Source organism: Neoarius graeffei, chromosome 3 (assembly GCF_027579695.1).
Source record: "Neoarius graeffei isolate fNeoGra1 chromosome 3, fNeoGra1.pri, whole genome shotgun sequence".
NCBI lineage: Eukaryota > Metazoa > Chordata > Actinopteri > Siluriformes > Ariidae > Neoarius > Neoarius graeffei.
This window is the reverse complement of record NC_083571.1, coordinates 30,167,034-30,180,125: the sequence shown is the minus strand read 5'-3', so window position 1 is coordinate 30,180,125 and position 13,092 is coordinate 30,167,034. Positions and strand designations below refer to the sequence as shown.

Here is a 13,092-nt window from a genome sequence, read left to right as displayed (position 1 = left end):
TAAAGAAAAATAAAGTGTGTGAGAACTTCAGCTCTCGCCTGCTGTGCTTCTGTACTCCACCCACATCAGGGACTTATTACAGTGGTGCTGAAACCGGGGAGTATGGAAGGGAACCACCACATGGAGTCCTCCCCATTTAAGGAGCTCATCCATGCCCTCACTACTGCCCAGCATAACCAGCATCAAGTCCTGACCATTCAAGTGAGCAAGAGCAACACTTTGAAGCCTTGATGCTGGCCCAGCAGGAAGATCGCCAGGCATTCTGGCATCTGCTCACATTGACAGGGGATTCGACTGCTGCCACAGTGAACCCTCCTCATGTCACCTTCACGGAGATGGGCCCGCATGACGATCCAGAAGCCTTCATCGCTCTCTTTGAGGAAGCAGCCGAAATGTGGGGGTGGCTGCTCAAGCAGCGCACGGCACACCTCCTCCTGCTCCTGACTGGCAAGGCGCAGCTCACAGCGCAGCAGCTCCCTGCTGACAACCGGCTTATGTACGCCGACCTAAAGAGAGCCATCCTGAAGCATGTCGGCCACTCCCCAGAACAACATCGCCAGCGTTTCCGGACGCTGATGTTGGAGGAGGCTGGCCAGCCATTTGCATTTGGCCAACAACTCCAGGACGGCTGCTGGCGGTGGCTGAGGGTGGAAGACTGCGACGCCGACGGGATCATCAATCTGGTGGCACTGGAACAGTTCATCTCTCAACTTCTGGAAGGAATGGCAGAATGGGTCCAGTGTTATCGCCCAGCATCGCTAGAACTAGCCATTGAGTTGGTGGAGGACCATCTGGCGGTGGTTCCGATAGCAGATGGATGAGGTGCCTCTCCTCATTTCTTTAATCTCTCTCTTTTCCCCCTCTCTCTCTTTCCCTTCCCCGCCCCATTCCCCCACTGCAAAGGTGGGGGCCGGCTCCTCCCCAGCCAGCCCATTGCACCCATGGTGTCATCCCATATCCCTCTTCCGTGTCTGTCTTCTCCCCCTCAGGTGAGTGACGCCCATAACACTGGTGCAGAGGGAAAGTCTGGTCCGGTATGCTAGCACCGGAACATCTCCAGAGTCAGGATTCCACGATGGAGATGGGAGCTGTGATCTGGATCCCCGATGTGCCAGAGACCACCCCCAATCAGGCTGGAACATATCACATACCGGTAAGTGTTCAAGGGGATACATATCACGCGTTGGTGAATTCAGGTTGTCATCAGACTTCAGTCCACCAAAGCCTGGTGCAAGGTGAGGCATTGGAGAGAGCACAAGCGGTGAAGGTGTTGTGTGTCCACGGGGATGTACACAATTATCCTCTAGTAGCTGTCCATATTCTATTCTGGGGCCAAAAGCATAGAATAAAGGTGGCGGTTAATCCTTGTCTCACCCACTCACTGATTTTGGAGACTGATTGGCCAGGAATTAAATAACTGATAGAACACATAGTAAGAGATGGGTCCTGCATTAGTACGTCACAAGAAAATCCCGGTGTGGCATTGACTGGGGAAGCTGTCACAGAGCCATCTATGTCAGCATCACATCAGGGCGATACGAGGAGTCAGGAGCAGCTCGCCCCTCCTCCCTCTCTTGGGGATTCCCTTGAGGATTTCCCATTACAGCAGTCATGAGACGAGACTCTGCATCATGTGTTTGACCAAGTGAGAGTAATCGATAGTCAAACTCTCTAGCCAAGAGCGACAACAGCCTTCCCATATTTCACTGTTATTAAGGACAGGTTGTACCGAGTGATGCAGGACACTCAAACCAGTGAACAAATAACCCAGTTGTTAATCCCAAAGAGCCATAGGGAACTCGTATTCCATGCGGCTCACTTTAATCCCATGGTTGGACACTTTGGGCAGGATAAACCACTAGCCCAAATAATGGCCCAGTTCTATTGGCCAGGGATTCACGGGGACGTTCATCGGTAGTGTGCAACAGGCCGAGAATGCCAATTAGTAAATCCCATTGTTAAGGGTGGCGAGATGTGGTGAGTTAGGATCCAATAGCAAAACATAAATCAGAAAATCCAATGAATAAAAAATGATTTAATTAAAGTCCAAAAAAAGTCAATGAACAAAAATAGCAAAAATATTCCAGAAAACAACGACAAAGACAAAGTGCTAATATGAAAAAACATGAAAAATAGTTCTGACAAAAACTGGAGACAAAAAAAGGAGTGCAAAAAACATGAAAAACTGACAAAACATGAGTGCAAAAAACTGTGGTTAAGACTAGGCAAAACAGAGAGCAAAAATCCAGGAAGCAAAAAATGGCACAGAGACAATGTGAGAAACAGACAAGACATTCTGGCAAAGTCCCCTTCTGAGAACGGCCTATTTACAAACAGCAGAGCAAACCAGGAAGTGAATGCCGGCAAGATGGAAGTCCCGTCCCGGATCGCGCTGAACTGGGAGATAGTAAATCTCCGGAGTGGAAGTCCGGGGCTGATCATGACACCCATGGCCACTCCAAAAGCGCCTTTGCACCCCCTCCCTCTAATCGAGACCCCTTTTAAGAGAATTGGTATGGATCTCATCAGGCCATTAGATCGGTCAGCATGGGGGTATCACTTTATTTTAGTTCTGGTGGACTATGCAACACGATATCCAGAAGCGGTGCCTCTCTGCAATATTTCAGCACACAGTATTGCGGAAATGCTCTTCTGTATTATCTCCCAGGTTAGGATTCCAAAAGAAATCCTGACAGACCAAGGCACTATATTTATGTCACACACACTGCGTGAACTGTATGGGTTATTGGGAATTAAGTCACCAGTGTCTATCACCCACAAATGGATGGCTTAGTGCAGGGGTGTCAAACCTGATCCATAAAGGGCCTTGTGGCTGCAGGTTTTCATTCCAGCCATGCAGCAGCACACCTGACTTGGCTCATTCAATCAACTGAACTGTCTTCACACAGTCAAATACTTGCAGCCACACCCACCCTTGATTAAAGGGTGGGTGTGTCAGTTGATTGAATAAGCCAAATCAGGGTGCTGCTGCATGGCTGGAATGAAAACCTGCAGCCACACGGCCCTTTATGGATCAGGTTTGACACCCCTGGCTTAGTGGAACAGTTTAATCAGACACTCAAAAACTTAATTCGGAAACTTGTGAGGTTGCACGTAATTGGGATAAATGGCTCAAGCCCCTGTTATTTGCAGTACGAGAGGTCCCGCAAGTCTCCACAGGTTTTCACCATTTGAGTTATTATATGGGCGTAAGCCGCATGGCATTTTGGACATACTACGAGAAAATTGGGAGGAGGGACCTTCGCCTAGTAAGAATGAAATTCAGTATGTTCTCGACCTGCACACAAAACTCCACACCCTCATGCACTTAACCCAGGAGAATTTATGGCAAGCACAAGAACATCAAGTCCAGCTGTACAACAGGGGCATGCACCATAGAGAGTTCACACCAGGAGACAAAGTGCTTGTATTATTGTCCACGTCAAGCTCCAAATTAATCGCCAAGTGGCAAGGACCCTTCAAGGTCACACGGTGAGTCGGGGACGTCAACTATGAGGTGAGGCGAATGTCTAGGGGCGGGGCACTGCAAATCTACCACCTCAACCTGTTAAAATGTTGGAATGAGGAGGTCCCCATAGCATTGGTGTCGATAGTTCCAGAGAAGGCAGAGCTGAGGCCAGAGGTACAAAAAGTAACATCTCAAACCACTCCAGTCCCTTGTGGAGACCACCTCTCACCAGCCCAACTCACAGAGGTGGCCAAATTGCAGAAGGAATTTTCCGATGTGTTCTCACCCCTTCCCAGCCACACCCACCTCATAGAACATCACATTGAGATGCTCCCAGGGGTGGTGGTGCATAGCCGCCCTTATCATTTGCCCGAACACAAAAAAAAGGGTGGTTCGGGATGAACTCAAGGCCATGCTCAAAATGGACATAATCGAGGAGTCCCACAGTGACTGGAGCAGCCCGGTGGTCCTGGTTCCCAAGACAGACGGGTCGGTCCAGTTCTGTGTGGACTATAGAAATGCCAATGCGGTGCCTAAATTTGATGCATACCCAATGCCTCGCATTGATGAGTTGCTCGATTAGTTAGGTGCCACTCGCTTTTATTTGACACTGGATCTAACAAAGGGATATTGGCAGATCCCCTTGTCTCCTCTATCCCGAGAGAAAACTGCCTTTTCCACACCATTTGATGATTGATGAAACAGGGAGGCCAACATCCACCCAGCACTACCAGGGAAAGATGACCCCATACAGCTGCATCAACACCAGGTCAGATCCATCCTGCAGAGAGTCAATGCGGGGAAAGCAGCCGGTCCAGATGGAGTCACTGGCAGGATCCTCAGAGATTGCACAGACCAGTTAGCAGAAGTATTTACAACCATCTTCAACCTATTACTACAACAGTCCACAGTCCCCATTTGCTTGAAATCAGTTACCATCATCCCAATACCAAAGAAAAGCACAGTGAATTGCCTCAATGACTCTCACCCAGTTACCCTAACTCCCATCATCACTAAATGTTTTGAGAGACTCATCCTCTCTCACATTAAAATGGCCATCCCTGCTGACCTAAACCAATATCAGTTGAACAGGTTGACAGAGGATGCAATCCTCACAGCTCTCCACACAGCTCTCACACACTTGGATCAGAAAAACACCTATGTGAGAATGCTGTTCGTGGATTTTAGTTCTGCCTTTAATACAGTTATTCCCCACAGGCTAGTTCAAAAACTGAGTGACCTGGGCTTAGGCAGTTGACTGTGCTCTTGGATATTGGATTTCCTACTGTAAGTAACAGACTACAGAATGTCAGGATTGGACTTTATACATCATCCACTCTCATCTTGAACACAGGCACACCACAGGGGTGTGTCCTCAGCCCCCTCCTCTACTCCCTCTTCACCCATGACTCTTCTCCCATCCACACAGTAACACCACTGTCAAATTTGCTGACAACACCACCATAGTGGGAATGATAACTAACAACAACAAGACAGCCTACAGGGAGGAGGTTCAGCACTTGATAAAATGGTGTTCAGACAATAAACTGGATTTAAACATTTCAAAAACTAAGGAAATGATAGTGGACTTTAGGAGATCGAGTTGCACCAAACACTCTGTCCTCTGCATACACGGTGAGGAGGTGGAGAGGGTGGAGACCTTCAAGTTCCTCGGCATCCACATCTCGGCTGATCTCACCTGGACCACAAACATCTCTCACCAGGTGAGGAAAGCCCAACAGAGGCTTTACTTCCTTAGGAAGTTAAAGCAAGCTCGCCTCCCTTGCCACCTGCTGATCAACTTTTATCAATCTGCAATACAAAGCCTCTTGACCTACTATTGTACAGTGTGGTGTTCCAGCTGCACCATGGAGGACAGGAAGGACCTGCAGCAGGTAGTGAGGGTGGCAGAGCACATAATTGACACACCACTACCTCCCCTCAAAGACATTTACACTGACCAACTACAAAAGAAGGCAAGTTGTATTTTAAAGGACCATACCCACCCTGGACATCATCTGTTCTCCCTACTACCCTCTGGAAGGAGATACAGACTCATCAGAGCTACATCAAACAGACTAAAAAACAGCTTCTACCCTCAAGCTGTCGGATGCGCAACCCCACCTCCCCTGCCCCAACTCTACCAGTGAGGGGCAACAAATACCTTCCTCCAAGGAAAATACCTATTTATTGCTTTTATGTCTATTTATTGTTTCTTTTTGTGCTATTTTGTTCTTATGCGTCTATTTTATTCCCTGTTCCTTGTATTTTGCATTGCCAGTACCGAGAGCTGCTAAACTGTTTCGTTGTTTCTAAAACAATGACAATAAAGTTCTATCTATCTATCTATCTATCTATCTATCTATCTATCTATCTATCTATCTATCTATCTATCTATCATTTTCTTTCCTATTAACTTCAAGAGAACATGAGTGAATGATTTTATAACTGTTATAAATTAAACAATAATAGTAACTAACTTGTTCCACAACTAACTGTAAACAGATTTTTTAATGGGATCATTTTCTCTCTTTCATTATCATATTTGCTTTTGAGAATGCTCTCAGAGCCACTGCATTAAAGGTGCTACATGTAAGAATTGGATACCTGTCGAATTCATACTCCACAATCCAAGCAAATAGGGGAGCAGTATACCACCAGAAAGGTGGGGTGTCCACCCCTATCATAAGAAACAAGGAAATGCACAACCCCTCCTTTCTGAAAGATTTATTATTTTTTTTAACTGGGCCAAAACCTTACCTTTGCGAGTATAACAGTGCTCTCATAGTTGCGGGCTTGTGAATTTCAGATCTTGCATGCAGCCACTGCAAAACCATTCATTAGCTTCGAGGAATTTGTAACTTTTATACTCATACAAAGTGTATGCACTCAGTCCAAAAACATGCTATTTTACAATGTTTGGGTATGTGAGTAGAGGTAGTAGATGGGCATCTCTAATTCATTCTTTGGCTGCCATGACATATGGATCTGTGTTGTTTGTCATGCTTAGTTTGTCCAAATACTGTTGGTTGGCATTACGGTTCAATTTCTCCCACTAGGGTCCCTTTTCTTTCTTTTTTCCCCCTTCTCCATCAGATTTGACAGAGTTAACAAACATTTTAGCCAAACAAAACAAAAGGTAAGCATGATGTAACTTCACATTCTCTCAACACAATTAACAAGAGGTTATTATACACCGAGGCAGCGCTACTTCTCCTTTCATATTGGACTGATGGCAGACTGCGCACTACAGTGACTCACTATTACCCTCCTGGGTGCAAAGTTGTATTGTAGGACAGGTCGGGGCTAGCTGGTTATCATGCTAACTTCAGTTGATATCTCTGCAACGCAATGTATAGATGTCTTTGACGTAATGCTAAAACCGTTCTCATACATGTCAACCTATACGGAATGTCCGTATTTTATACGGATTTGATTCAATAAACGTAGTATATGGGCGTATAAATAAAGTTATACGGATTCTTTAAAAAAAACTTCAATATTTATTTAGAGCTATAATCAATTCCCACGATGATAAAAGAGCGCATAACATTTACTGTACACCACAGACAGCCAGTAAAGAGTCTTATGAAATCGCGCGTTATCTTGTGGTAGCGAGACTTCGTTCCACTTTTGATCATGCGCACACCGCATTGCGAGAATCCCGCCAACCGGGAAGTCATAGACATATAAACATAGACGCCGCCTTCTGTGTAGAATCATACGTCATCCTCGCCGCTATATTGGATGGGGCAAAGTGGAGATTCTTCAACCGTCTCTGGTATAGCATCTAGACAGTAGCCGAGAATAAAGATGCCTCATTCATGTGCTGCGTTTAACTGTACCAACAGGTTTACCATCCAAACGAGATCACATGGGATTACCTTTCACAGGTGAGACTGGAAAAATACTTTTCATTGTATTTGGTCATTATAACGTAATTTTACGAACAGATTTTCCTGACTAATACGCTGATAGCACTTTGTGTTTTTGTCAAACATTGGAGCTTTGTATTAATTCTGAAGGTTTATTGTTATTAATATTGAATAAAAAGTAACTGGGATATATCATTGTTAATTATCATTCAAATTTTAGGTAAATTATTTTAATTTGCATCTTATACGGATTTTATAAGGGAAATACGGATTTTGGAGGTTGGTTATACAGATTTGATTGACCAAAGGTTGACATGTATGCGTTCTTTCTTTACATCCTGTTGATAATTGTAGTCAATATTTGAATGTTTTAAACTAAAATTCTTACATATAGCAATTTTAATCTTTGTATCTTTGAGAGTAGATAAAGCAATGAAAAAAGTTACACTGTTAAAGTGAGCTAGTTACACTGTAGAAGAAAATATGCAAAATAGTTGACTTTCATTCATATTATTAAAATGACCTGTGTGTAGTTTCACCTGTAGACAATTTTTTTTTTTAATGGAAGCACTTCTGTAAGTCACTCTGAATAAGGGCATCTGCCAAATGCTGTTAATGTAAATGTTATGGTTTACTGGTAATGTGAAAATTAAATCAGCTATGTTTTGATTGTTCAGAGAAAATGAGACAAAAATAAATGTGCACCTGTGTCAATTCATCTCTAGCAGGAGGCAGTGCAGGAGGTAGATGGTACAGACTGACTGCCATGGGTTTGGTGCTGCTGTGTGTCGTCCTGCTGATTGGCGTCGCAGTGCTGTGGATCAAATACAACAATGTGAAGAGAGAAAAGGAGCAGTTACAGACCAGTTACAATAATCTGAATATAAAGAGAGACAAGTTACAGACCAGTTACAACACCATGAGAAACCAGTTAAAATTTCAGAAAGACCAGTTACTGCTTCATAGAGAGCAGTTACAGCACAAGATATCAGGATTCCAGAAGATGCTTTCAGATCTTGGTAGGTGAATATTACTTAATAATGGTATTTATGTGAAATGTTAAAAGCTCTTTTTAATTAATGAAATTATATTTCATGAACTATCATTCTCAGGCAAGACAGTACAGGTGAATAGAGTTTATTTGAAAAAAAAAAACTTGCTGATATTATTAAGTATTACTTACAACTACTAGTGCATCTCACAATCATCAAAATTAAAACAAAAAAGGCTTGAAATAGTTCACTTTACATGTAATGAATATAGAATATATGAAAGTTTATCTTTTTCAATTAAATTATGAAAAAATTAACTTTTTCATAAAAGTTTTTTTTTTTTATAAAATCGGTGCTCCGGTTTCCCCCACAGTCCAAAGACATGCAGGTTAGGTTAACTGGTGACTCTAAATTGACTGTAGGTGTGAATGTGAGTGTGAATGGTTGTCTGTGTCTATGTGTCAGCCCTGTGATGACCTGGCGACTTGTCCAGGGTGTACCCCGCCTTTCGCCCGTAGGCAGCTGGGATAGGCTCCAGCTTGCCTGCGACCCTGTAGAACAGGATGACGTGGCTAGAGATAATGAGATGAGAGAAAATCGGTGCTCCGGTTTCCCCCACAGTCCAAAGACATGCAGGTTAGGCTAATTGGTGGCTCTAAATTGACTGTAGGTGTGAATGTGAATGGCTGTTTGTCTCTATTTGTCAGCTCTGAGATGATCTGGCAACTTGTCCAGGGTGTACCCCACCTCTCGCCCACAGTCAGCTGGATAGGCTCCAGCTTGCCTGTGACCCTGTACAGGATAAGGGGCTACAGATGGATGGATGGATGGATGGATGGATGGACTTAATGACAGTGCTGTCATGAAACTAACTGTTAATATGGAAATCATTATGCTAACAAAAGGCATTTATGTCAGTGCATTTATATTTACATAATTTACAAATACTCTAAACAAGGATGGAGATGGTTCAACTCAAGTGCTTACAGCATTACTACAAAGCAGAGCTGGGAAAAGAGCAGAAAGGACTGCACAGACAAAGGAGCAGACCTGGTGATCATAAACAGCAAAGAGGAACAGGTGAGAGAGAGAAACAAGTGAGAGAGAGAGAGAGAGAGAGAGAATAAATGAGTATTTATATTACTATTACAGGAGTTCATCAGTACATCCTATAAAAGTACTGAAGCTTGGATTGGTCTGAATGACACTACAACCGAGGGGAATTTTCTCTGGGTGGATGGTACACAACTGACCACTCAGTAAGACATGACCTGAGATTTGCTCAAGATGCAGTTTTTCTCTCAGTTTGAAGCTTTAGATGTGAAATAACAGACATTCTGACTCTCTCTGTGTTTTCAGGTTCTGGTGGGTTGGAGAACCTAACAATTATGGCAGTGGAGAGGACTGTGTCCTAACAGGCTTTAGAAATGCTAACTCTAACATCTCAACCTGGGTTGATCATCCCTGTAACCTCAATGCAGTTGGGATTTGTGAGAAGAAAATATTTCACTGAACACATGGGAGTCAGTGACTCAAAATGAAAACAAGTTAGAATTGAAAACTATGTGAAGCTTGTGCCTGTGCTTCTTTTCCATTTATTCTGAAAATAGCAGCGATCAGGTGGCTTGACTGATTCTGTGTAGTAGTCTTACAACTTATGTAAACTTAAAAATAAGGCAACATTTCATTCTGTACCTAAATACAAACTGTTTTTGAACTCATGAAGAGCTGGAGTGACAGCTCATGCTCTGATAAAGAAGAGTGAGTCTGGAAGAAAAGTGATTTTTAATTATATAAATGACTATAAAATATATACTGCCCATTTCTACTTTGCTGTAACTTTGTCTTGGTCTCTTATTATTTTTAGCTAGGCATGGCTCAAAGTGAACGGAATTCACTTTGACAATCTTACACATGACAATATCAAGCACATTCAGGAAGTTTGATTTTATCACATTTGGCACAAGAGAGTTTATTGTGTTTTGTCTTTCATATGGATGATTTGTGAAAATAAATGAGAACTGGAAATGAATACAACACTGAACGCAGATTGTCACTGATTTTCAGTGAAGTCACTTCTGCATTAGAGGTTACTGAACCCAATGATTACTGTCACAAGAACATGTAAAACACGACATAAACTTTGAGCTAGGATTATGACCAATAATTACTTCTCAAATGAAAGTATGTGACCCCTATTTGTTCCCCATTGCATATGCTTATCCATGCAGATTAGACTGAGCCTCACAGGATGATGAAGTGCGCAATCAGCGAAACTCTTTTTACCCTTCAGTTATTTCTGTTGATGTTCAACAAATGGAGCAGAGTTACACACTGAGTGTAATTATTAAAATGTATTCATTAAAATAACAATAAAACTGGAAAATAATCAATTATGGGTTGGTAACAGTAACTACACATCATGTTGGCCTGCTTTACACCACCCCATCATGGATTTTTTTTTTAAAGCACTCTCCAAAGTGTTTTATTTCTTGCATTGCTCTTATTGTTAATACTAGTTCAGGGAATATTCATGTAAAGTGTTACAACATATCAATATTAATATTTAATATTACTGTCTGTTCTAATGTACTGCATTTTAGATGCATACTGAACATTATTATATGTGACTTTGTAACCCCTATATGCACATAATAATTAATATCTTCTGGATCAGAGGAGGATCAGCAATATCAGCATGCTTGTGAAGTCAAAGTAAGTCATTTTATCGAAACACTTCTTGAAAACGAACTATTAAGTATGGATGTTCATACATACCCTGTCGTGTCAAAAAAAATATAGTCATGCAGTCTAATATTTGATTGGACCACCTTTAGCTTTGATTGCAGCATGTAATTGCCGTGATATTGTTTTGATAAACTTATGCAATGTCACAACACTTATTTCAGTCCAGAGTTGTATAAATTTTTCACCAAGACTTTGTGTTGAGAATGGGAAAGTTAAACCACTGTGTAAAGTCCTCTTCAGCACATCCCAAAGATTCTCAATGGGGTTAAGGTCAGGATTCTGTGGTGGCCAATTCATGTGTGAAAATGATTCCTCATGCTTCCTGACCTACTCTTTCAAAATCTGAGCCCTAATTTTATGCCCATGCCATCAGGGAAGAAAAAAAAAAACAGTTGATGTGAACCTGGTCATTCAGTACATTCAGGTCATCAGCTGACTTCATTTTATTGCCCCCTAACATTGCTGAGCCTTGACCTGACCAACTGAATCAACCCCAGATCGTAACACTGCCTCCAGAGGCTTGTACAGTGGCCACTATGCATGATGGATGCATTGCTTCATGAGCTTCCTTTCTTACCCTGAAATGCCAATCACTCAGGAATAGGGTCAATCTGGACTTGTCAAACCACATGACCTTTTTCCATTGCTCCAGAGTCCAATCTTTCTGCTCCCGAGCAAATTGAAGCCTTTTCTCCTGATTAGTCTCACGAACAAGTGGTTTGCTTATGGACACACAGTTGTTTAGTACCAATCTTGTGAGTTCTCATCACACTGTGCATGTGGAAATGCTCTTATTTTCACCAGTAAACATACAGTGGTGCTTGAAAGTTTGTGAACCCTTTAGAATGTTCTATATTTCTGCATAAATATGACCTAAGACATCATCAGATTTTCACACAAGTCCTAAAAGTAGGTAAAGAGAACCCAGTTAAACAAATGAGACAAAATATTATACTTGGTCATTTATTTATTGAGGAAAATGATCCAGTATTACATATCTGTGAGTGGCAAAAGTATGTGAACCACTAGGATTAGCAGTTAATTTGAAGGTGAAATTAGAGTCAGGTGTTTTCAATCAATGGGATGACAGTCAGGTGTGAGTGGGCACCCTGTTTTATTTAAAGAACAGGGATCTATCAAAGTCTGATCTTCACAACACACATGGGCGTCGCCACCATTGAATGTGAAGGGGACGTGTCCCCCTCACATTTGATAATTCTTCATTTGGACCCCCCCCCCCCCCCCACACACACACACACACACACATTTAACATAAAATATGAGTTCACCCAGCGCCGTTTCTATTGCTTCGTGAAAGAATCCATTCCACTTGGTCGATAAGAGAATACACAGACCACTGAACATCCACTCTGGGTTTTCTGGGCGTTCCCTACAACAGCTCACCGCGTGCGAGTGAATCTCAGCGCGAGCGGAGACATTTTTGGTGCAGCTGCTGGAAAGTGGAGGAGGTAACGTCAGCCCCATTGCCACCTCACAATGTCTTGCTTTTGCTGAAACCTTATTCTTTTGTTATCTGCCCTCAAAATTAACCCTAGGCCACGTTAAATTAATGTTCAACTAAACAATGAAATAAGCTTAGCCTAATGGGGTATTCTTGGTTGATGGTGAATTGTTTGCAGTATTTGCTCCCTCCCCAGACACAATGGACATAAGGACATTCTTTACAAAGAAGTGGAAAGTAAGTCAAAATTTCCCCACAGGACAAAATTTCCCCACAATGGAAATGTTAGTGCAGTTAGCTGGCTAGTCAATGTTAGGAGATGTATCAGCTAGCTTATTGTTAGCTATCATTTAATTCAACCCCAGTATGCCTACCTTATTGTAATGCCAAGAATGAGGTCAAGTCTGCTCTGATGATATTTATTGATTCCTTGTTGTGATTTGAAGAACTTGTTTTGTCTGGTCTTTGCCAGTTTTCTGGAAAGTAACATGGGAAATCAGTGTATGGGGAAGGAATAGTAGAAAGGAAAGCGATGGAGAGAGATGG

General features: G+C 42.5%; 1 protein-coding gene across 3 annotated transcripts in view; it reads left to right on the top strand.

Moving 5' to 3' along the window:
• Positions 1-10,649, top strand: part of LOC132883256 (C-type lectin domain family 4 member E-like) — a 33,864-nt gene extending 23,215 nt beyond the window's left edge. Inside the window, exons 1-5 of one of the 3 annotated variants that reach the window (XM_060916640.1) lie at positions 7,337-7,362; positions 8,070-8,363; positions 9,295-9,416; positions 9,489-9,595; positions 9,696-10,649. In XM_060916640.1, coding sequence (XP_060772623.1) covers positions 7,344-7,362; positions 8,070-8,363; positions 9,295-9,416; positions 9,489-9,595; positions 9,696-9,849 — 696 coding nt within the window. In that variant the 5' untranslated portion in view covers positions 7,337-7,343 and the 3' untranslated portion in view covers positions 9,850-10,649. Of the gene's footprint in view, positions 1-7,336; positions 7,363-8,069; positions 8,364-9,294; positions 9,417-9,488; positions 9,596-9,695 lie in introns of those variants that run through there. The other 2 variants (XM_060916639.1, XM_060916638.1) reach the window with 2 other exon arrangements.
• Positions 10,650-13,092: the final 2,443 nt, after the last annotated feature.